General features: G+C 39.8%; 2 protein-coding genes across 3 annotated transcripts; both read right to left on the bottom strand.

Moving 5' to 3' along the window:
- Positions 1 to 10,593: 10,593 nt before the first annotated feature.
- Positions 10,594 to 17,163, bottom strand: sult2st3 (sulfotransferase family 2, cytosolic sulfotransferase 3). 2 transcript variants are annotated; one of them, XM_029505002.1, is made up of 6 exons: positions 16,937 to 17,163; positions 12,607 to 12,815; positions 12,352 to 12,478; positions 12,099 to 12,193; positions 11,604 to 11,784; positions 10,594 to 11,166 (listed from the first exon to the last, which is right to left on the bottom strand). In XM_029505002.1, exons 1-6 carry the CDS (start codon positions 17,067 to 17,069, stop codon positions 10,991 to 10,993), a joined length of 921 nt encoding a protein of 306 aa, XP_029360862.1. In that variant the 5' UTR covers positions 17,070 to 17,163; the 3' UTR covers positions 10,594 to 10,990. The 2 variants fall into 2 exon arrangements, with proteins under 2 accessions (XP_029360862.1, XP_029360861.1); XM_029505001.1 differs by lacking the exon at positions 16,937 to 17,163 and adding an exon at positions 15,591 to 15,874.
- Positions 17,164 to 18,850: 1,687 nt separating this feature from the next.
- Positions 18,851 to 22,593, bottom strand: tmem147 (transmembrane protein 147). Its single transcript, XM_029504769.1, has 8 exons — positions 22,519 to 22,593; positions 21,869 to 21,962; positions 21,364 to 21,433; positions 21,177 to 21,242; positions 20,930 to 21,066; positions 20,755 to 20,839; positions 20,358 to 20,479; positions 18,851 to 19,645 (listed from the first exon to the last, which is right to left on the bottom strand). The coding sequence occupies exons 2-8, from the start codon at positions 21,943 to 21,945 to the stop codon at positions 19,525 to 19,527; spliced, it is 678 nt and encodes a 225-aa protein (XP_029360629.1). The 5' UTR covers positions 21,946 to 21,962; positions 22,519 to 22,593; the 3' UTR covers positions 18,851 to 19,524.
- Positions 22,594 to 24,878: the final 2,285 nt, after the last annotated feature.

The raw sequence follows: 24,878 nt of genomic DNA, 5'->3' as shown, positions 1-24,878 counted from the left end.
CACAACCAGCATGAACTTCTCCAGCAGCTTGAACTTTATCTCTGTTATTTGATCACATCACATGGACCAGCCCTCACTCACCACGAACTTCAGTCACCCTTGGCAATAGTGACCCCATCCGTGGTCCTGTTGTTTCCCTTTCTTGGGCCCCGTTCGATAGGTCCTGATGCCTTGACCCAGTCATCTGGACATCGCAGCTTGGTCCGTATTTGAATCACATCACTTGCAGGATTACATGTGATTTTACAAACAGAACATACACCTAGTAAACCTTTACTGAAGTGTGAATTCTTATTAACCCACTGTAAGCCACATGGTTTTACTTGCATATGATGAATGGAAGCAACTTACATTACAGCTTAGTGCCAAACATCTTACCATGTGTGAAACATTTCATGGAAAAGAACTGGATGACCAAGTCCATCCTACTTGCAGTATTAAAGTGTTCTAAGTGTAAGTGCGGTGGTGTAGTAGCGCAGCTTTAAATATGACTGCAACAGGTCCCTGACACTGCTTATTTCTTGCACAAAGAGCCGTAGCTTGTGTTTACACCAGTAACATTGTCACCAAAATAGCAGCATACAGGAATCCAAACAAAAGGAATACTTCCCTTCTCATCTATTCGTTGTATTGTTGTCGATGTGAAAGTGACAGCCACGCAACTGGTCACTATATTTATCTAGCTACCATTTATACACAAAAAAGACAATAGGAGTGACGCCCAAAGGTCATCAAAACCTCTGTATAAGCCAACCATTGTTGTCCCACAAACAACTAATAAACAAACACTACAGTGTGGTCTCCTCCTGTACACCCTTTTTGTATCCATTGTGAGCATTTTTACCATGTCTTATCTATTTTGGACTGGTCAGGGTTTAGTCAGGCCCCTTCTCCTTCTCAAGATGACTTCCTGCTCCTTCTGGCTCCTTGGTCCATACAGGAAAGCCACAGTGCATTAGCAGAGGACACAGACAGGTGACACTCTTGGTCCTCCAACATCTAACTTTCTGCAGGGGCTCTGTGGGCATCAGTGGGGTCAAAGCACTCACTGGCACTTCCCTGACAGAACTGACTTAAATAATAGGAAGTAAATTATGAAAGTCAAAAGCATCCCACTGATGTTCCTGTCACTGCAGAATGTCGAGAGGGGTGTGGTATGGTGCTTTTCAGAGACAGACAGAGAGGATCCTTCAGCCAAAGCCATGTCTGTCATCAAACAGCAAGGCAGTCTAAACAATCCCCGACGTCGCCATTAAGTCTCTCATCCAATCTTTCATTTGGATATCAAGAGCCATCTAAAACTCACCATGGCAGATCCAGCTAGAGATGTGTTGTTGATGTTTCATTACTACTTAATGTGAAATAGCAGAGGGAAAAGTGAACACAACAAAACACACTGTCGTATTTAGATATTTTTATACAACATGTAAAAAATGTGGGCTGTTTCGAGGTCATGCATATTTTTCACTTCTGGCCATGCTTTCTGATTCTTAAGAGTGGAGAAGAAAACGGCTAAAAATAGTGGAAAAGTATTTTGAGTCTCTCAATCAATGTGTCCTTGGAGGTTATTGTGTGTCCTTTACTTGGACTATAGATGGGCCTTATCATTCTCACTCCACATAACTGAAATTCAAAATACAATCAGTAACAACAATAGTAGGAAGACAGATGGTAGGCTGGTCTACATTCCGCTTGTCTCAACATCAAGCATCTTTACATTTGCTTTGACTACTGAAAAAAATACAAAAATAGCAGTCTACCCAATGAGCCCTGATACCAAAAAGGCAATTCTGCATTCCTGAAAACTTTTATGTTTATCAGTTCCGCTTCAAACATGCTCTTCTTTCTCTCAAATAGGTTTAGACCTGGATGCTTGCTCAGACAGGGATTCAAATTGACCTCATCTTTACTCTACGATGCGGAATCAAATCATTTATAAATATATTGCATAAATTACTCAGGACACTTCAGTTGCAGCTATTCTTGGCATTTTAAAATAAAAAGGAAGTCGTTGACCCTATCCCAGCTTAGTAACACAAACAATATTCTACCAGAATGGAGTATGTTTATTTGACTTATAGATTGTTTATTTTTCATGTCATCACAACTGACTGATTTCATGTCCAAACACTGCAGAGCCTGTGAGTGCTTTGCCAGCAGCTGAAATTCTACTATAATTTCCGTTAAGGATGTTTTATTCCAAACACTTCTCATTCAGCAGACATCATTAAAACTGACCATCACTGAGGTAGTCACTTGTAAAAACTAAACTGAAAAATTTCTGAATGGACATTTGTCCAGATACGGAACTCGCATATTTACGACAGTTAGAGCATTTAAATTGTCACACTGAATAGAATAAAAACCAATACTCTGCATTTGCAGCTTTACGTGGTAGAAGACAGTCAGAGCAGAGCAGCAGCACGCAGCAAAGGTTCAGCAACACAGTGTTTGGCAAACTATGCATGTAGCCTCCCCATGCAGCGTTACTCTAAGTCATTTCTTATCAGGACTTGGGTTCCATAGCAACAGAGGAGAAATAACAAAAAGAGATTTTTGGAAGACTTTTGGAACTCATTCACTTTAATGGACAAACTCACTACTGAAGCCTCTTATTAAGATTGGCTTTTGAACTGTAATTTTCAAAACAGAGTTTAAAGGTAGACACATAATAATTACAATAACAATAATACTACTACTACTACTACTAATAATAATAATAATAAACAGTAATAACTGTAACTATTTCCAGATAATGTTTTGTAATGCTCAAAGATTCTTAACACACATACAAACATGAACATTAGACCTAAATTGAGCTACCAGACTGTAAATGTAAAATGTAAGTTGGTGATATATTTAAGTTTGAAAAACCAGCAACCTTCTTGTCCTTAAATGTCAAGAAGTTTAAAAAATTGGCCAATACTTTCATGCTATGATGTAATAATCCTGACTGCAGTCTGTTATCACTTTGGCTTTGGAGTCTATTGCAGTGTAAGACCATAGCAGATCCTAGGCCAGCCATAGATGACTGCATAAATGACTCACCAAAGTCACTTCATAAGGTAAAACATATCTCATTTATTTGGGCCTGTGAAAAACATTTATACCAATATAGAAGTAAAACAAACAGATTCAACATTTATTTTCCATCAGTTTAACTATCATTAAAAGAAAAAAAGAGTATGATAAAACCTTGTTAATATGTTGATTATTCCAGTAAAACATTCTGTACAATCCTGACTCTGCTAGACTTCATATATATGCTGCAGTGGCATAGGACCCTGAACAGCCAGCTCCGTGCACCTGCCAGTCTGATGATGTGACCTGAAACTGGCCAAACCTACGTGAGTGCTGTTGTGTCCGAGCGTCATTCAAGGATGTTTGCTGTTTACTTTGTTCAGCCTTTTTTGGGCCTCCCTGGCCACATCCTCCTGCTCTTTCCAGTGCTCCTGCCGTCATTCCAGTTGTCCCCAAAACACACCCACCAAGCCGCCCGCTCCCAGACATGGTTAGTGTATTGCGCACAGGAAAAGCAGAGTATTGTGAAACAATACAGAGACAATGTAACTGCAGGCAGAAGCTGTACTGCAGCCAGAAGCTGGACTGCAGACAAAGCAGTGACACATGGAACGGATGTTAGTTTATTTTAGACGCCCAAAATACATACGCAGCAATAATGTGTGCTGGTTTATGCATTTCTGACACATCACTTATTCAGTGTTTGTTAAATACTTTAACCACTTCAGAATCTCTAATCAATTAATCAAGGAAATAAATAATATCATTTTATTTAGATATAACTTTCGCAGACATTATGACACTTGTTTGCTTAAGTCCGTTTCCTATTCAAGAATATTCACAGCGGGTGAAAAATTTAAATGTCCTCTTATGCCATGTGCCACGAGGTCTGTGACCCATCTATCTTCTCTTCCTCCCACCCAGCCTCTGTCTGCCTGTCTGTGTCTCTACGTGACTGACCCAGGGTCTGTCAGTGCCAGTGGAAGCCGCCACGGCAGTAGATAACGCTAACTAGCTTCCCGTCATTACTGCTAATTGCCCCACGGCCCGGAACTGTGCAGACACCCTGGGTGGGGCGTGACTGAAGAGAGTGTGCGTCTGTGCTTGTGCTTGAGAAAGTTATTCGTATGCATCCTACCTGTCCATATGGCTGCATTTATCACTGTTTACATCCCCTGTCCTGGGGAAACGTATGGCTGCATGCTGTTTTAGTTGTGCTGGTACAAACGGAAGAGAGGATAAAGGTTATGTAGACAACAGAAGGATGGATGGGAGAGATAGTACGAAGCCAAACAGAATGTTTATGTCGTCTGTATCAGGAAGCAGAAAGTTCATAATGTCAATAAATTAAACGGCTTTTAGCTGGTTGACTTCAGTTAAGCATGAAATAAAGTGCGGTATGGAATGACCGGTGTGCAGTCAATTTAACGATCACAGAAACGGCACACATGCCTCACCAATGTCTGCTGTGTTTACATTTAACACTGGCATGAAGCACAATGCAAAAGTAACAGCATCAGTTGAGTGCCAGCACACGTTCCCAAGCATCAATATTAGCTAAGATATTAAAGAAACGTTCCCACACTGGAAGGAAAATAGATGCTATAGATGCAGTTTTGTACACTGTCTTGCTGAATGCTGTGTGAAAGGCAGGGTTATATAAGGTGATGTGACATTGGTCTTCATAATGACTTTGTCCTACAAAAAGGGAGGAGAGGATGTTTATGTGCCGTATGTTATCACTTGTCTATCTGTAGATGTCTACAGTTGGCTATATGACCCTGGGGAGGGCTGGCAGCAGGCTGTATGTATCTAACAAAGACATCAAGCATGCACAATTTCACTATGTAAAGGATAGAGAAACATAATGGATGAAAGCGCAGTCATCAAGAGCAAACTCGTACACAAACATTTGTAACAGCCAAAGAGAATTTTCTGCTATTGGAAAATATACTTATTCGCTCTTTTGCCAAGGGGAGGATGAGATGTTGGGGAAATACTTTTTGTGATATTCACGCCTGACAAGAGCTCGCAGTTAATTCATCTCAATCTAACTTTTTGGAAATTTGGTGAATTTGGAAACACTCATCTGTTAATTGGTAAATAAATCAATAATATCCAGTATGTGGAAAAAGCAAACATAATTACCATGCCAAGTTTGTTTGATGTATTCAGAAGAGAGCTAAGAGGCAACAACACATATCCATAAAATCCCCCATGAAACAGAACACTCAGGCCTGACCTTATTTTCTAAAGGGAATAAAGCTTTAGATGCCCTTGAAGGGAGATTTTATTTCTTGGAAGAGACAGCTAATCTGGTTCTCTGTGGTTAAAATTTTAATCTGGACGAACGCTGCCTGTAGCTAAATGCATACAAACATTAATGTTTGTTCCATCCTATAGATGGAAATGTATGAGCTTGCGTTCCAAAATGTGTCATTTGTGATTTGAACCAGGCCAGGCCCTGAGTTCTCACATTCTACCTGGGGCCAAAGCCATCACAGCAACTTTCTGCCAATACTGTGTCGTCTTCATGGGTTGTGGCCTGTTTTACTCGAGATTAAAAAAAAAAAAAAAAAAAAGCTGTATGGATACTGTTGAAAGCTCACATCGGGGTCAAGATTAGTGTAACGGAAGATGTCTGATGTCATGACCCTTAGAAACACTGATCTTAATTTGGAAAAATGTGAGCTTTGTTCTGGGAAGAGGAAGTCAATAGACTTAATAGGATTTGGCTGACTGAATGTTATGAATTTATGAAAGATTAAAGGATCTTCTGAGGGGTTATTGTTGGGTATCATCTTGTGTGCATGTGTGTGTGTGTCCACAGCATGTTGATGAGAGGAGACCATCAAAGCAGGCGAGCATCCTGTGGGCAGCCCAGGGCAGGACCAGTGGGCGCAAGGCGGCAACGAGGTGGGTGTCCTGGAGCAGGCACCACGTCGTCTGCCCGCACACACACACACACCCAAATCCTCCCATGGGTACAAAAGGCCACTGTATAATTGAAATAGTGTCAGAACTCATGGGACGGGTCGATGGGAAGCTCACAGACACACAAACACACTCACACACACACACAGTCAGAGAAGGCTTCTACTCCTAAATTTCAAAATAATATTGACGACAGTTTTGGGTAGAAATAAATCTTTTCCTTTTTTCTTTTTTCCTTTTTCATGTTCTTTATGTTATGTTAGGTTACTTTATTTGTGCACATAGTTAGATTTGTCGCACAAAAAAAAAGATTCATTGATATTAAATATCATACAGTTCACTCAGTAGAAGCAACATCATGAGCACAGTGTGTCTGCGGTAAAAGGGACAACAGGCTGTTAAAGCACGACAAAGGTGAATAAAAATGAGTCTGCTTTAATAAAAGGCTAGTTCTTATTTAGTGGTTAGATATGAAAAATGAAAAAGCAAATTCCAAATAACAGACTTTGTAATGAAGAAAAAAATCTATCTATAAATCATAAAGTAGTGATGATGAAACTGGCCAGTCAAACAATAAAATGTTTTTGCAGGGATGTAGAAATTGTTACAAATTATTAAGCTGTATACAATCGAGATAAATAACATGATTCTGACCCATCTCCTTAAAAAGGGTGATAAAATAATTTTAAAATAAAAAAAAAAAATTGATGTTTTTCACATTTTTGTTGGGCTTTTCTTTCACTGAACAGATAAAACCGAAAACAAAAGAAGAGTAGAAACAATAAGAGTATAAAAATGTCACTTCTTCATGGTTTGTTTTTTGAGACAGTGTAATAGAATGGCGGCATAATTTGATGCTCTGAAGGTTTTAATTGCAGTTCTTATTTATTATAATTTACAGTACAAGAAACACAACTATTATCATTTCGAAGACGTAATCTTTGAACCTGTAAGGCTGATTAACAACTTAATATTTGCGACATCTACTACAGACGAGCCAGTAAAACCAGCAGCAGACACATATGGATTCCTCTCTAATTGTGGATTTTGAGGTTATATCTATGAACTTGTTAGTCTGGATCTGCCAGCGTATCTTTGTCCTGAGCCCTCTCAGTAACGGACTGGTTCAATTAAATTGTTCTTGTGATGTTCGGAAGGATACAGTGAAGTAAGTTTGCCGAAACAGATGGTGTTGGCCTGCCATCTAATGGTTGACTCAGATGATTGAATCTATGAAAGTCACGCTTGTATGTTTGTGCTATAGATTTTTGAGTTGTGCTCTAAACATGTACAGTCTCACAGGCTCTCTCTGCTGCTGCCTGCCGAGAGGCAAAGACAGGTTTGGACCTGTTTGCCATTCAATATCAAAAATGTTTTGCCACAAAGCGCAGCGCTGTAAACACTGACCAAATCATGACAGGTTATGAATTATTGTAACGAAATATGAATAGACTGACAGCATAGTGACCTAGTGAAACACGCACCATACTTTCTTTGTGTTTATAAACAATGTTCTAAATGAATGTCATTTTCCATGGATGGCAGAAACCTATGTGAAATAAACCAGCAGGCGTACTGTTGATTCCCACTCATCTTTCCATCTGACACTAATCAGCAGTCAAAGCCTGTGTGTGGCAGGACATTAGGGTGCACTCACTGCTTTCACCTCGGACTATATGTAAGTGGACTTTAAAATGTCCAAAAAATATATACGATGGAGCAATAGAACAAAAAACTGATGTTCACTGGACTCTTTTCTTTGTAGAGTAAGCTTCTGAATCCAGCAGCTAGGGCACATTTGATTTGCCTAGGCTTGTCTGCCAGTGAATTCCTGGGTTGGTGAGAGCAGTGACGCTAAACCATGTCCGCACAGAAAGTTAAACTTTGATAAGATTTTCAGGCATACACTACATCTTTAGATTTGGAATGCTTTTTTTTTTTTTTTATTACAGCTATTGTTATTGTTCTTCCACCATTTAAAAAGCCTTTTGGGGGACTTGAACATATCGTAGAACTCATGAAATATGGAAATGTCAATAATTAATTGGCTGCAAAACTGTACATCAAAAAATGGCTACAAGGTGCCACCTTTTGTTGATCCATTTGCTCAGGATTGGTGTACATGAAGAGAAATGGATGGGGGTGAGTCCAAGGACCTGTTCATCGCTGCTCGCAGCTTCAAACTTCTTGTAACGTTGGGGTCGGCACCGACAGGTTTTCAGTTTTAAATGCATATAAGTACTAAATACATTTGTTTATTGCACCAAGACTTTTTGACTTTGTCAGGAACTTCAATCAAAACACAATTAAAAAATTAAAAACCCAAAAAACTCAACTTTACTAAATTATAATATGCTCTGGTGAAAATGATGACCCTTGTGGTGTTTCAACCAAATCATAATATCAGATAACTGTCAATGAACACACTATCAGCCAACAGCCCACAGCCAGCTCCTCTTTCAACCTCTTCAGTTCCAAGCTTCTTTGCCTTTTTGACAAAACAAACAAAGACAGACACGTCCAGGCATGCAAGGCCAATTCATTTTAGAGCTGGTGATTGGCAGAGCACACATATTCAGTTTACAGCATGCAACAATGAGAAGATTTACTGTAAGCCAAGCTCTGGACCTGTGTGGACACAGACAATGTGGAGTATCAAGCGGAAGACACAGACGCATCACCGGTGATGGAGCTGCTCCTGCTCCTGCAGAACTATTCACATCTAAAAGTGGCAACATCTGCTGGAGCTCAGTACCTCCTTACATGCTGTACGTGGCAGGGCAGCTGCTGCAAATGTCATCAAAATGACCCCCGGGGAACACAAGTTTTGCTGTGACATCAAGACGTGTTTTGATCTGTTCATGCCATCGTCAATAAAAAAAAAGTCAGCATTGCTATGACAAACCTGGAAGTAAAAAACATCCACAGCAACATGTGGAATGGCACTGATGAGGAATACCTGGATGGAAAGGTAAACGTGTAATCCTCAATATGACTACTGGACTGCAGGGTCACAACATCACGTGTGACAATTGTTTTTACCAGCTATGCTCTTGGACAAGAACTTCTCAGAGGGAATCTCACCATGGTGGGCAGAGTAAAAAAGAATAAGCCTGAGCTGCCTGCTGGAATGTGACACAGATGTCCACTCTTCATCCAGCTACGTCAGCAGGAAGTGGCAAAAAGCCCGTAATCATCCTTGACTATAACAAAAACAAAAGAGGAGTAGACAAGCTGACTGGCCAGTGAGATGGCCAATGGTTGTGTTGTACAACACCCTGGATTCATCTGCATACAGTGCATTTGTGTTGTGGACCCACATTTGTCAAGGGCGGAACTCAAACGAAAAAAGAAAAAAAAAAAAAAACAGCAGAGAATGTTTCTTGAAGAGTTAGGAAGTTCCTTTTGGCAAGGCACACATTGAGCAAAGGGAACGGGTGCTCCAAGACCCAGCTGCTGCAGAGCTCTCCAAGCACTCCGTCCACACTTGGCTGTCAAAATAAAAGGCCCAGGGGCCCACAGCATAAATATTAAAACCAATCTTTTCAGGTATAACGAAGCCTAACAAGGTAATCCAGAGGCAAGAAACAAGTTGGATGTAAAATAAATATTTTTACGGTATTTCATGGCATGCATTTTTCCTGAGACTCATTGAGATGGACTTTCAACAGAACCTAAGGTACGGTTACTGCAGTTCACAAGAGCCTGTGTGTAAAATCCAATTTCATCGATTGTCTCTAACAGGACAAGTATGGAGGCCATTCTGTTGTCAGAAACCAGTAGAACATCATTGCTGACTTTTATCAGTGATGTTTCTGCGCTACAGGAGGATATGCCCTAATGCATGCATGAAACTCTTCAAACAAGCCATTCCTATGCAGGTGTTCACATCATTTCTTTGTGACTGATTTTTCAAGAATTTCAGAGGTGAAAGCAAGATTAAATAGAGAATTGAGTAATAACAAAAATCTTAAGAGTTTGAGGAATATGACCTAATAATAGGATGAGTTGATCAGATCTAAAATAAAAGCTTGAATCAGGGAGAAAAAAAAATAAACAACCTCGTTGGTATGGGCCTAAAAGACAATTTGATAGTGTAGATGTTGAAACTACAGAAACTAGCTATATTAAACTGTGAAAAAGAGCCCAATAGAAAACACACATTGCATTTCATTCGAAAGTAACTGTATTGGAAAGGACATCATCCCCAGTTTTAGGCAGAAGGCGATATATTTTCCTGATTGTTATAATTATATTTGTAAAGAAGCTCATATAGTCATTACTTTTATTTGAGTTGTGATTCTCTGTCAGCCTCTTTACAGCGCTGAAGATATACCTGGGGTTTTTCTTGTCCTCTGAGTCTCGGGCATTGTGGAGGATTTTGCAACATTAACTTTTCTTTCCAGGCCAAGTGAAATTCTTCTATGTTGTTGGATTGCCACTCCTTGTCATTTCATTGAGGCCTGCTTTCAAGGACAAATTTGGGAGTTACACAATGGAACCTTGTGTTTTTTGGGTAGGCAGAGGAATGCTACTTCTACTTAATCACTTTGACAGATATTTCCCATTAAGAGAACACGCACAAAAGATTACCAGATAGATGTAACTTCTCATTTAATTAAAGCCAGAAGAAGCAGACAAAATAATACCATGTCTTTATTAAAGGAATGCTTATAAATCCAAGGAAAATTGTGAAAAAGTGGATGAATCATAAAAACAAAATAAACAAATTGTGTAAATGTGGCACATTGATTGTTCAAACTGTGTGTAAAAAGCATTTGTAAAATCTTACAGTGAAAGTGATGAGAACAGATACTTTTACTTGATGAGTCTACGTGACAGAACCTTTGGGTCCTTTTATTGCCACTTGGTTTATGAAGAACTGGTTTGTAGTTTAAAATGTATCTACATGAGTACAATACATCAAGGCACTGTGTAAACTAGCGAGAGGCCAGCAATGGTTGTGTCTAATTACATTAAGTGGCAGCGTTGACGAAGAACGCTGGTGGTTAATATCAAAACTAAAGTAGTCCTGCTATTTGTGGCCTACTGTGACATAATCTGCATGGCCTCTTTCTCCTTCCTGTGGCTGATGCTCATTCCAGACTCCAGGCAGAGAGAAGGTCTCACCCTTCAGCTCTTTGCAAATCACAGACGTGAATCGGGTCAGTTGCTCTGAACTAAAGTGGTTTTTCCAGTCTCCAACAATGCCTAGCACAAAAACACACAAAGTGGTAAAAAAAACAAACAAACAAACATAAAAAACCACACGCACACACACACACCACAGCTCTAGTTTAAAAGTATATTTTTGATTTAATGATCAGTTGAAACAAATATTGTAAATGACTTCACAGAATCCATTCATAGATCTGACTGAATCTCACTGCTATTAACATGAGTTTACAATTTAAAGCAAACGTCACAACAGCATTTGTAGATGCTGGTCTTAATTGCAAAGACATAATTCAAATGGTCCACTGCAAAACAGGCGCTGAATGGCAAACAGCACTACACATGTGGGCGCAAAGAAAAGTGGGAAGTTAATCATTATAAAAAATCTACATTAATGGAAGACATTTCACCAAAAGGCTACAAAGCTTCCTGCAGGTTATCAATGAAATATTTGATGGATATGTGGAGCTCACCTTTCCTGTAGAATGGAGACTTGGTCTGGTCCATGTAGACCTTCGGGATCAGGCTGAAGTTGGACATGGTGTTGGCCTTCATGCTCTCAAAGGAGCAATGCTCTGTTATCTTATGAATAATCTCTTCACTCAAGTTTCTGTCCAGGAAATCTGAAATGCACCTGAGAACTGCAGGCAGGTCCTAGAAGAAGAGCACATGGACTGGGCTCTGCTAACATGCTTTACAGCTGTTAAACAGAGCAACCAAACGAGCATGAACAGGCCGAGACAGGCAACAACGCTGGCACAAAAAAGCCACATAAAGACACATTGTTCTTAGGAATGTTAAATCTTGTCTGTTACTTCAAAATATAGAAGAAACTGTTAACTTCTGCTGTAAGACATGAGCTGCCTAAAAAAAAAAAAAAAGACGTTAAACTTCCATAGTCAACTCTGGTCTAAAAATCTTAAATTCATAAAACCCCGGTGTACATGAAAATGTAAGGGCTGTTTTACTTGAACCATTTCTTCATATGTGATATACATTATTCTGTCTCCCAGCTCTGAGCGTCTCCAGCTCTTCACGTGGTCCGTCCATTTCCCAAACATCACTGCAGACAAAAGACATTAGAGGATTTTGTCTTTCACTTCCTCTCAGTGGGTCGGCAAGTTTCAACATCCAAAATCTGCTCACATTCCACCAACATCCTGAACTCAATTCCCCTGAAATTCATGCTCTTTTTTCTATTTTAATGATGTAAGCTCTGACCTTTGCCCTCCAGGAATTTCTCCATGAATTCGTCAAAAGTTCCCGGATCCTCAAGAAATCCTGCCATCTGGTGGAAGTAGTACGAAGACACCATCACGTCCTTTGGGTTCCTGGTGACATAGATTACCTATGGCAGGGATAATGACAAATGCTTAATTACGGTAATATATTGAGCATAAGTTGTACAAAATAGTTAAATATGAGATCAAGAGAGGTACGCATTGGAAAATCACACAAAAACAACACTACATTTACCTTGGCTTTAGAGGTGTGAAAGGATGGGGGCATGAGGTTGTAGGGAAAATGTGTAACCAGCGCCCGTGGAGATGGCAGCTCATCCACAACATGTGCCAATCTTTTTTCCTCCAGCCAGGGCACCCTGTCCCAGTTAGGAATAGTCTGGATAGGTGTCAGATCTCCAGCATTAAGCACAAGTGGCAAGATCTCCTGCATCCAGATGGTACCTGCAGAAAAATATAAAAGAGCAAATAAAACAACATGGCTGCTATGAGCTTTTCAAAACTGACATTGTGGGGAACCTCAGCAAAACCGAATTAGATATCAGCAGTGTACCCATGAAGCTAGATGGAGATGGATTGCTCCCTACTGACGAGAAGATTTTGAAACATTTAGAGCAACTCACAAGTTCCGAAATTTGGAGGAGCATCTTTTCAGTCACCACATGTACCTTTGTACATCTTCATATACAGACTGCACACATGCTGCGAGTTCAGGTATAGTGGGATAAGGGTCAATATCACTATAAGGTGCCTTTGAGACCTCAAGATGTCCAAAATAAAAACTTGAGATTTTCCATTTATCTTCATGTTCAATGTAGGTTGTTAGAAATGCCTGTTGGTCAATCTCCAGCATTTTTAATAAATTATTTGCAAGCAGACAAAGTACAAGCAGACCACTAAATATGCCCACCCTGTCATGGACAAATACAAGTGTCACGGACCGGGCCGCACGGTCATGACAAAGAAGGGAGATGCACGCAACAGAGCCAATTAATAACCAATTCATTTAAAAAGAAAAGGAAGTAACCTAAGAGAAAAACCTAACAATGGCATGTGTAGTCAGTGAAATAAGTGGTGTAGGTGAGTGCGTGAGTGGAACTGTGTATGAATGTAATGTCGTAGGAAAGCAAACCAAAAAGGTCAACCCAACAGCCATAAAGGTGTTTCAGGGAGGAGAGAGAGCAGCGACTGCACTACCAAAGGTTTTTGAAGAGGCACTGGCACGCAGAGCCCCAGATGTTGCCAGCGTTCCTAATGATGCTGCCACACCCACCTCCAGTACCTGCAGAAACAGAGCAGCCACAGGCAGACTGGGCAGAGGGCACATTTACAAAACCATATTTGGTCCCTTTCTCAATAGTATGTGTAAGTTAATGGGAAAATTGTTTAAATAATTATGCAATTACTTCCCCATTAAATCTGTAATCGCTACTTTCTTTTCTCACAAAAAAAAAGAAGCTAATAAGTAGGTTATATGGTGATCAGTCACCATGGGTTCTCCCGCCTACACCGCTGCTCCTCAGCAGTAATCAACCCTGGATATAAGCACCAGACACTCATTGCCAGATTGTTCTTCGCGTCATGTAAGTCTCTCCAGCACCTTTGTCCGGACTGACTCTGCCTGCCTTCGACCTGCCCTTTTGTATTTTCTTCTAATATTGTCGATCAGAGATGTATGGAAGAGAAGATCTCCTTTGATGGGTGAATTCACTTTTTGACCGCCCAACAAAGCGTTGACTGTTGCACGTGGTGATTTGGATGCACTTTATTTCTTAGCCCCGCAGTACTACTTTTTTCTCAGTTTGGGTTTTCTCTTTTGCCAACTGTTCCTCAAACGTTTCTATCTTTTCTTTCAATCTTCTCTCTGAATTCTGTCAAAGTCTCTCCCCTTGATGCTGCTACCTGAAATTGAAATAAATAAATATATGGGTGACAGGGTGGCCAGTTTTAGCTAAAGTTAGCATTTAATGGCCACATGTTGGACTTTGAGTTTTCAAATTCAATTTTTGAAGAGGACTGTGTACTGTTCCAACAAATATGTGTTGAATTTCTTCAGTTTTATATTAAATTTTATTTTGTGGTTACAGTGTGGACCTGCTAAGCTTGACAACATGCGAGTACAAACACTGTTCAAAATGAGGAAATGTAAACACTGCTCTTGTAGAAAATGTTTCCATCACCAGGGAACACACTCAAAATGATGATAATGACAGCAGTGATTGCATCTGTCAGATTCTTCAAAGGGTGGTTCCCCCAAGTGACTGGGTGGACAGCAATTTCAAGGACACGTGCAATATGTTACATATTATTCTGAAAATAAAATACTAATTATCAAAATTACTTGTTTTATCAAATATATAAAAAGTATTTTACTTTTCATTTAAACACTGATCAAACTCACTAGAGTTAGAAGGATAGGGTTAGGTACGTGTGGTAGATTCCCATTCCCTCCAAGAAAATTTACATGAATAATATCCCGTTTCAATTGTAAATTGTGAAATTGTACCGATGTGTGTGTAGGTGTTTGTCCAAATAATTTCATTATTTTTGCAGTGTGTTCATGGGGACAGTTGGATTCTGCTGGAGACACCAAAGGCGCCTGATCGTGACATTGACCCAAAAGTTGAATAGTTTTTTTTATTTTATTTTTTTTTTATGTTCTCAGTTAGGGTTTTATAGGATTTTAGCTATTTGTCTGTTTTTTTGTTTTTTTACTGCGTGACACGAACCTTACGAAATAAAATTACCCCCATTGGTGTTGCGTGTCAGACACAGAGGCGCATCCGAGCGCACAGACAAACGCTGTTCGAGGCTGTTTCAGCTCGGTCAGATAGAATCACCGCAGATACGGTGCTCGGAGACTTGGTGGGATCTCCACAGTTAACCCCTTCAGCACCGGAGTCATTCTGTTCGCACTAAATCTCCCTCCTGACGTTTTCTCTCTTTTTCGCCCCCCACAATGTGTTTCTTGACTTTTCTTTGTGTCTGTGAGACACTCATGAACTGTAAGCCTCTTACAGAAAGGAGAAGCATCTCCAAGTTGGACGTGAAACCGCGACAGCTCGACTGACTGACGTTTGTCCGGGCAACAAGTCGAATCAAAAGCAACTGGACTGATTTGTTCATCAGTTCCCCGCGCATCGGTCTGACAAAACAGCGGAGCAGACCGACTGATATTGGGACAGCCGGCCATCTTTTCTGAGCCACGGAGACACCGACCTGTCTTCGGATAGACGGCAGACAGCACATCATCGTCTCGGAAGCTGAAATCCTGAGCAAACTTGAGGCTCTCTGGGCTGTGAGTCTCCTTCGGGACCGGGAGCCCGTGATAAAGCAAGTACTTCTCCCCAACTTCTCTCTCCATTTCATCAGGCAGTGAGCTCCCTGCAGCAGATCGGACCGGTAGTTTCTGAGGAACGCCGCGCCTGATCCGGAGCAGGTAAAATTCAGGATTGAGAGCCCCGCAGAACAGTGATTTGTCGGTCGCGAACGATACGGCTCTTTGAAATGAACGACGAGAACCGGATCCTGCCAGGCTCGGACTCGCTTCATTTTTTTTTTTTTTCTGTTCAAGCCGCACGTGATTGGTCAGCTGCAGGGCGCTGAGCAGGAGGGGGAGGGGCCACAGCCACAAGGAGACGCTGGAAACAGGTGGGAATCGAAAATGAGTGGCAGGAAAAGCAGCAAAAACCCTGATGCTTTTCAGTCCACCCACGCCTTGCACACGGGATGGCACGGAGACTGTGTATCGTGGCCACATCCGTCCCCTCTGAGAGAATCTTCTAATAAACAGGGCAAATAATTACAGAGAGAAGGAACAGAAGCAGCCCCTCTCTTGGCCTTTCTCAATGCCAAGCTTCTCTGAAGATTAGCTGAAACTGTTACCTGTTTTTCTTTTTGTTTTACAAATTTTTACAAAAAAAAGAAGAAAAAAAAAAAAGCTCCAGGTTTGGCTGGTCGGCAACAAAACTGCATTTGTTCTTCACTGGGTCTTGCCTCATCCCTCCACCAAGTTTAGGGCAAACTAGTTCAGCACCTTGCGTGCAATCCACAAACAAACATTCAAACAAACCAGCCGGAACGGGTGAAAGAATAGCCCCCTTGGTGACAGTAAAATAGGGTTATGGTAATAACTCAAAATAAATAAATAAATAAAAGTGCATCCCTGCTGGCTGCTCGTTATTAATCCATTCATGTAAAATGCTGTGCCCATATTGACCCACAGGCTGCCCCATGTAGGAACCACAAGGTTTCTGGAACCTCCTTGCTTACAAAATAAGAGGGCATCCAAAAAAGTCCAGAGTAACAAAGAAAAGTACCAACATCACAATGACACAATATACTGATGTCCACTCTTCACCAGAGTACGTTTTTGGTGCTGATTGGTTTTCCATCCACAATGAAAAACAATTAAGGATGGCCACTGATTTTATAAGAAACATTTTCTCCCCCGAAGCCTATATAGGAGTTGATGTTGCTTTTGGTTAAAAACAGTATGATGTTTTCAGCTTGTCACTGTCCACTCTGCAGAACAGTGGCTAGAAATTTGAAAATAAAAACATTACCTGATTTGGGGTAAGTTACAGCAAAGACATCAGTGTCCTCCACAGTGAAATTTTGGGCATACTCCAAGCTCTCCATGCTGTGAGCCTCAGTGGGCAAGAGAAGACCATGATACTGAATGTACCCAGAAGACATTTTTGTTTCCTGCTCAGGGAAGGCTCTGCAGTGAGAGGGGATGATCACGCATTGTGTCTATTTCACTCTGTCTTTAAGACAGTCCTTTCCCCTTAAGGCTCTCTTGATTTGCCTGTAGCTGGAAGGGCTGAAACGCCTCTTGGCATTTCTTTGTACAGTTTCTGGAATGTTATCTCTTCCCTGTAACTCTTCAGCAATTACTTATCTTGAAGACACTTTTGCAGAAATCCATCTTTGCTCACAGGAATCAGTTTTTTTTTCGATCAGAATGGACTGCTTTGGAATAGTGAGAGTATGATTTTACATTATAAAAAGTAAAAGGACTATTGTAATCACATGAATTATCATTAGGCAACAAGGTGGGATATTAGATAGGGCAGCAAGTTGATCATCTATCAACATTGATGTCCATAAAAGCCAAATCATTTTAATTCACCCTGCAAACCTCAAGTGGGTAGGTACCAATTTGATTTCTGATGTCAGAAGAAAATAGGTCAATTTCAAAAAAATTTCTCTGAGCTATTATCGAGTCCCCCTTTCTCTAACAAGCAGGCACGGCTTTCGCGAGCGACCTCTCACAAACAACGACAGTGTATGGACACAGAAAGTAGTATGTGTGTGTATTATGCAACAGTGCAGCCCACTGTGGTGTTAGAATAATGAGAGCTTTGCTGGCTTCCACAGGCCCCAGCTGGAGGTCTGTGGCTGACTGTGGCTGGCAGCGAAATTTAAATTTTGTTCCTTGACAAGGAACCAAAAAAAAAAAAAAAATATATATATATATATATTTTTTTTTTTTTTTTTTTTTTTTTTTTAAACTAGAGCAAGTGTTAATCACTTGATTAAGATCGTAAGTTGAAATTAAATCATCACTGAAACCAACAAATCAAACACTGGGTGAGAGTGAAGCATGCCTCATCTTGGTAAATAATACACATGAAATGATGCATTGGCTTTATTTAAGTAGCTCTATTTTTGGTGGGAAACCTCAGGATTTTAGTGTTCACCACACGACTCCGAAGTAAAGATTTTTATAACAAGGCATTCTTAGGTCCTTTCTCCTAATCTAGAGATTCCTATCCCAATTTTCAGAAATTGTCCTGCATATCCAAACATCTTATCACATCTTATGCTTACTTCACAAGGAAACAATTAGTTTTTGGCATGACTTTTGGCTGGAATGCTTTAGGCTGAGATCAATTTAAGTTCAAGTACATGCAATGAAATGTAATCTATCATCTCCTCTTTCCTCTGAGCCTTTCCACTATGAAATGACTGTTTTCCTTTATATATTCAAGTTACCCCTCACAGTTCTCCTGTCTCCTGTCTGTGGCGTAACAACAATAGTGTGGGAACAGCGAGAACCGTTCCATCTGCAATTTGCCATATTATGTTCGACATACATAATAAATAACCTTTCGCTAACAGTTGGTAATAATAGTTTAAACTCTCGGAAATCTGAGACTGAGTCTTGAATAGTAATTAAAGGTGCACAAAAGACATGCAGACATGCAAGTTTCCACCCTCATACTGGCACAACTGGCTCTCAAACCTAGAACATAATTCAGCTGCTGAAAATCTTCCTGGAGTGAGGACCCCACCCATTAATCTTTGGAAACAAGAATGTCAAGTATGCCCAAGCTTGAAAACACCATGCTTGTTTCAACAATTGGTCCCTAGATTCAATTTGTGGTGTCAAAGAAAATGAAAGTTTTCTTTAACATGGCAGGTTATTCCCACCAAACAGGTCACTTAGCACTGAATACACAAGACACAAGGAGTGAGGTGAGACAGTAAATATTTATGTCAAAAAAAATCACAGATGTTTACAATTGAATGTAATGTTATAATGCTGAGTTTGCCTCAGTTAAGTCATACTACAGGCGCTTTGAGTTTAAGATAAAAATGAAATCTTTTTGACTTTTTTTTTTTCAAAACTTAGTCAAACATTGTAAAGTTGTTTTTCAACTACATGTAGTTTCTTGTATATAAATAAATACATTGATAGATTTGTCACCACAAAAAATAACTATCACGGTCATTCATCTGTTATAAATCCACTCGATTCATTTAACTATCTAAGCATTTATACTGGCTCACTGGACAACATGTAGAAAATAAATGTGTTACATATTCTTCATCTCATTTGTGGCCATTCAGATAGAAAATTAATTCTTTTACAAAGTCAGCACAGCCTTAGTAAGCCAATCATATTACAGAAGCCTTCTGCTGTCAGCATTCATTTTAATCCTCCAAGGCCCACACCAGCTGATCTAAAGAAACTGGAATAACTGGGTAGCACGGGTGTTTCACGACCTCAGACCAGACCAACCACCTAATATCTACAAGAACGTTTAGCTTTTTTTTTGTAGTTGTGTTGTACACCAGCTCTGATTGAATCTGGACCACAGAAACTACTGAAGGCTTATCTTACCCTTGGGGGGTTGGGGTTTACTTAGTTGCTATGGACCAGAGTGATAAAGAGAAACAGTGAGCAGAGAGAGATGGCCCCAGTAAGCACGGCTTTGACCAGCAAGACTGTCCAACTGCCCAAGAGGAAAACATGGACAAACAACCTGAGGGGGCAGACAGAAAGAGAATGAGTGGTACAACGTTAAACAACAAAATACAACAAAACCAACATTGACAAACAACAAAAACAAGAGATTCAATTTTAATACAAGCCTAAATATAAATACACCACACAGGTAAGCAGACATGTATTTGATGGTGGCATTTTGTTTATTTGCTACAGCTCAATCCCAGCTACTGACCGTAGCAGCACAATAAACTGTACAATCAGAATCCTTTTAAAAGGTTTTCTTTAATTAATTTGCTACTTATACCGTACAGGCCAAAGGTTTGGACACACAAATGAATAGGACAGTGTGTCCAAACTCTTGGCCTGTACTGTACATTTTAATCAGTACAGGAGCTTCGGAAAGGATTTGTCATCAAGTCCGTGCATACAAAAGATACAAATTTTTGTAATTGCTGATGTTGTTACATAGCACCATCCTGTGGTTTATAAAAAGACGTGCAGCTTGGATGGAGGGAGTGAATATGTTGTTTTCCTTTGAAACAATTGAACTAAATGTGACAAACTTGACTTCTTGGTTTACTGAGTTGATTTGAGCCCATCTGTATACTATTTAACAACAATAACAATGTCTGATTGCTGAATAGAAACTAATATCATTCTGCCTTTCTGAGCACTTCTATGTCCTATGTCTGGGGTGTATATGTTGGTGTTTAACATACAAGTGTGTGTGAAATTGTTTGACTTACTCCATTAAGAAGGCCTTGTAGACACAAAGAGCCAGCAGCACAGTAACAGGCAGTCTGAAGGTCTTTGGAAGGTCATATCGTGTAAACATCCACACCACTGCGGCCATGGCAATATAATGGACCTATGGGTGGACAACAATCACTGGATCTGATCAATTTCTACATACTCTGTTGATGGCAAAACAGACCTATTCATGCCTATCGGAATATGCAGACAATTACTGGGATTTTCTGTACATGCAGAGTGAATGTGGGGAAAAAAGATGACAACTTGTATAAAAAAAAGTGGTGGTGAGTTGCATACATGACAAGAAAACAGAGGAAGGTCAGAGCAACATGATTGGAAAGACAGAAGATGGTAGATAAAGTAAAAAGCAGAAAGAGAACAGATACATACCAAATTGATATTTGAGTCAAAGCTCATTTGGATGTATTTCCAGTCAAACTCAATCCCTCTGGCTCCCACCCATAGAGGAAGACACCTAAACAACCACAATCAGCTGTTTACACGCATAACTTTATTTACTTAATAAACCAAATGTCTCCTCTGCAGGATCAGTTTTACCCCTCACCTGGACATGACAAGTTCTGCTGTTGCCCAGCCCATGGCAGCCACCATGATCTTGTATTCTCCTTTACCAGCATTACGTGACATCACAAGATGGAGGCCCAACAGATCTGCCAGATCCACTGTTGCCTTCATAAATTCCTAAACATGACCTGCACTTAGAATTCAGCCCTCAAAACAAGATGGTATTTCATTTGACAGAAAAATGCACGTTAATTTCTAATGTTACTGGGATGCAGTGCTACACTCACCCCTACAAAGTCATAAACCCCAGCTCCTCCTTCCCATGTGGGGAAAAACGTGGCTAAGAACAGCATCTGAGACACAAACAGAAAACATTGGTGTACACAATCAAACACAAGGCTGTTGGTGATGCTTTACTTTGTCTTTTATCTGCATGCCCCTCGGCTCAAATATTATTTAATTCCTGATCCTCACCTTACAGAGCTGGACAAACAAGTAGGTAGCACCAGCCTGGACACATCTCCAGAAGGCATTGTACTCTGAACTAAAGGCAAACACACAAAGTTCAGTGTTAGGACTGTAAGATGATCCTCTGCTCAGACATGAATGGGCATTTAATATTATATTATTAATATTTAAAATATTAATGCAATAAGAGTGAAATAATCTGTCTACATTATACTGTTGGGCAAAATACAGCCAAATTCAAGACCTTGCTATAAAATCTAAGAGGATTATCTGGACACCCCCACCCCAGCCATCTGACAATACAAAGAAGATTATTTACGGGATTTTCAGTCTTGCAGCATATGTTGCTACAACATAGGGATACCCATAAGTAAAAATTTACCATTACAGTAATTTTTTTTCATAATGTTAAAGCAGAATTTTACTTTCAATCCTTCCCTCAAACTACTATTGGTGTCTATGTGCTCATACAGTGTACCCCTCTATGCTGCTAGTCTCTGATTCAACTTACAGGCCACTGCACTTGTATGTTATAAAGTACGGGAAATATGCCAGAGCGAAGCAGTTTCCAAAGTGAAACAGTGTCATGATGGCAAATTCAGCCCCTGGAGACAAAGACAAAGAGATGTTTGTTTTTTTTTTTGGTTGTTGTTTTTTTACACACAGCAAAACAATGTCAGTAAATACTGAAAAGGGCCCCAGACAAGTTGTCAGAGACCAACATAACACATTTAAGTTTAATCATCTATCAGACTAACAGACAAAAAAATTTTTCACATCACCTGCTTAATTGATTAACCGATAAACAAACCTTTGCTAAACTCAAATATTATTTCAGCTTTATCTAAACCCACATTATTTCGTCTCCTAGTCTGACGATGGTTTACATTTAACAGGATGATTAAGAAAGCCAACTGGTCAAACCTGTGAATATTTAAGACTGATATATAAACCAAGTAATGTCATGAAAGAAATTCGTAGACCAGCTAGCTAAGCTGCAGTCCCGTCAGCACACGGAGCTACAACCAACTTCCGCTCACACGGCCGAGGTTAGTTAGTCCTTTAGGGTAAAAAAAACGAAGTTAATTTTGTCCGAGTTCACATGGAAGCCGTGTAACACATAGCTGTTGTAAAATAAAGATTTCAAGGGTCGACACTTACTGCGATATGAAGAGCTGAGCAGAAATGGACTCCTACACCACGGTCTCGTTGAATGACAGGCGGAAGTACCCTGGGTTCTACCTCGAAATGCCTCCGACACTGACACTGATAGGAACAAAGCATGGGAGGCGATTCCGCAAGATGCGGAACACTTTGTTCATGACGGTCCAAACTCCGAATCAAAATGAACCGTATTTCAGTGGCTTTGAAATATCAACTCAGAAACCCTAACTCTTCCCCGATAGTCATGAGAAGATTTAAATATCACAAAACAAAACTAGCCAAAAAACACGCGGTGGAAATAATTTTGGTCAAAATTTAGGACACCTGTTGAAGAAAATGAACATCAGAAACGAGAGATATCCTTTCACCCGATTTACTATATTCACATACTTTTTTTTTTCAATCATAGTCTGATTTCCAAATGAATATGGACAGTATTCCATGTAGGGGTTCTTCTTCAGTTTGGGCTATAGCAGGGGATGGAAACCTTCAGCATTAAAAGAGCCATTTGGGCCCTATTCCCACTAAATAAAGCGCGCAGGAGTCGCCAAACCAATTTGAAGATAACACCATATATATGCTTTCATTACACCTGTGCTATGTATAGAAGAATCACATTTTGTTGCATTTATGACATAAAAAAGTACTTTCTCTGAAACCTAAAAAAAAAATCTATATATGTTTTTGAGTTCCAAAAGTGAACTCGCATATTTGTTTGATGGATGCAGGAGATGTCCAAATAAGTTTATTATATTTTATCACATCTAACAGCAAAATAGACTATAGGAAAAGAGATTGTTTACAGAGCTCTGGACCAGACTATGTTTCCCTGACCAGCATACAACTCCAGCATCAGTTCACAAAGTCTGATGCTCTATCTTTCCCAGGTCCAGCTTATGTTATGGTTCAACTCCCACAACCCCAGTGTATCTTCTGCACTCAGTCAGCAATTAGTAGAAGGTAACAGTTGCATCATATATCATATATGGATATTTCATAAAAGATGTTTTTCATTCATGTCTGTCCATTCATTCCTCATTACATTGTGCAGTTGTTACTTTCTTTATTCATGTAAATGTCAGTCTTCACTTCATCATAAGCAGTTCGTTAAGTTCAAACAATATAATCATCAAAGAGTATAAAAGCATGTAAGAAGCATAAAATCAGCTATTCCAACAATCTTTAGCTTATCGGTAGTTGAGAGCTCAAAATAAGTCACCCGTCTGTCAACAGGTGAGGCACACAAGGTAGGACTCGTATTTTGATGGATAAAATACTAAAACACGTTTTATTTAATTGTTACAAGATTACCTAAATCGCTAGAATCATGACTGTTACACTGGGGAAAAATAAATTGAATAAGAAATCTTGAAATTAAATAACCTTTTTTTTTTCACATTATTTTCTCAAAGCCAGCCAGCACAGGGATGGAAGAGCCCCTAACGGCTCCTGAGCCGCGGCTTATCACTTTTAAAGTTAAAAGAGATCTGTTAAAATTTTTAAAGTATCTTTTAACTGGTTGATAAAGGACATCCTGGGTTTTCTGTGAACTGGGAGTATCTCCTCAGAAGTGTGCTAATTTCTACAGTGTCTATAGTTGTGTTGACCCCTGGTAGAGTCCATTTAATTGCTTTTGAGTTTGATTGTTGTGCGCATTAAGAGTGTTTCTCTTATTTTCTGAGAATGTATAATTTGTCACGCTCTCGCTGGAGGAGAGAGAGACACTTAAAGACTGCAACGTTTGGGTTGTTTAATACACTATTAGGAGCCACCTACAAGTGGTTACATCTGTCAGGCTCTGAAGTAACCTAGCCTTTTTCCATGTAGGCTCTCTCCTGCCCCATCTGAAGCAGTCTAGCCCAGCTGTTTCCACAAGAGGCTCTTTCCTGGACCCTTGTGACTTGTGCCGTTTAAGAGACTTTAGCCCTGGACTCTTTTAATAAAGCTTATTTATTGTAAAATAAACTCTTTGTAAATACTTTATTTTGAATGTGTTGACAGACTCTTTCCCAGTGGAACTAGAAAAAACAAAGTCAGGGGTTTAACCCCCTGTGACACTGAGCCAAATGTCTAAGACAGCACATAATAATTTATAAATATTTTTATATTTTTTTTTGTTTTGTTTCATTATCAGTCCCTCATAATGACAGCAACTATCACTTGCAGTTGCCTAAGGAAAAAAAAAAACTGAAATGGTCAAGTCATCTGGAGAATATTCAGAAAATAAATGGAAAGGGAGTACTGATCCAGTATTCAGGACCTGAGCCAATTATGACGCCACTGTAATTCGTGTACTAACTAATGCGCATGCGCGTACTTGAAAGCACTTTCGACAAATTCTGTGTTTGTGTGATGTC

Source organism: Echeneis naucrates, chromosome 6 (assembly GCF_900963305.1).
Source record: "Echeneis naucrates chromosome 6, fEcheNa1.1, whole genome shotgun sequence".
Classification (NCBI taxonomy): Eukaryota; Metazoa; Chordata; class Actinopteri; order Carangiformes; family Echeneidae; genus Echeneis; species Echeneis naucrates.
Note: the sequence above shows the minus strand (reverse complement) of the source record. Positions and strands in the feature narration are given on the sequence as shown.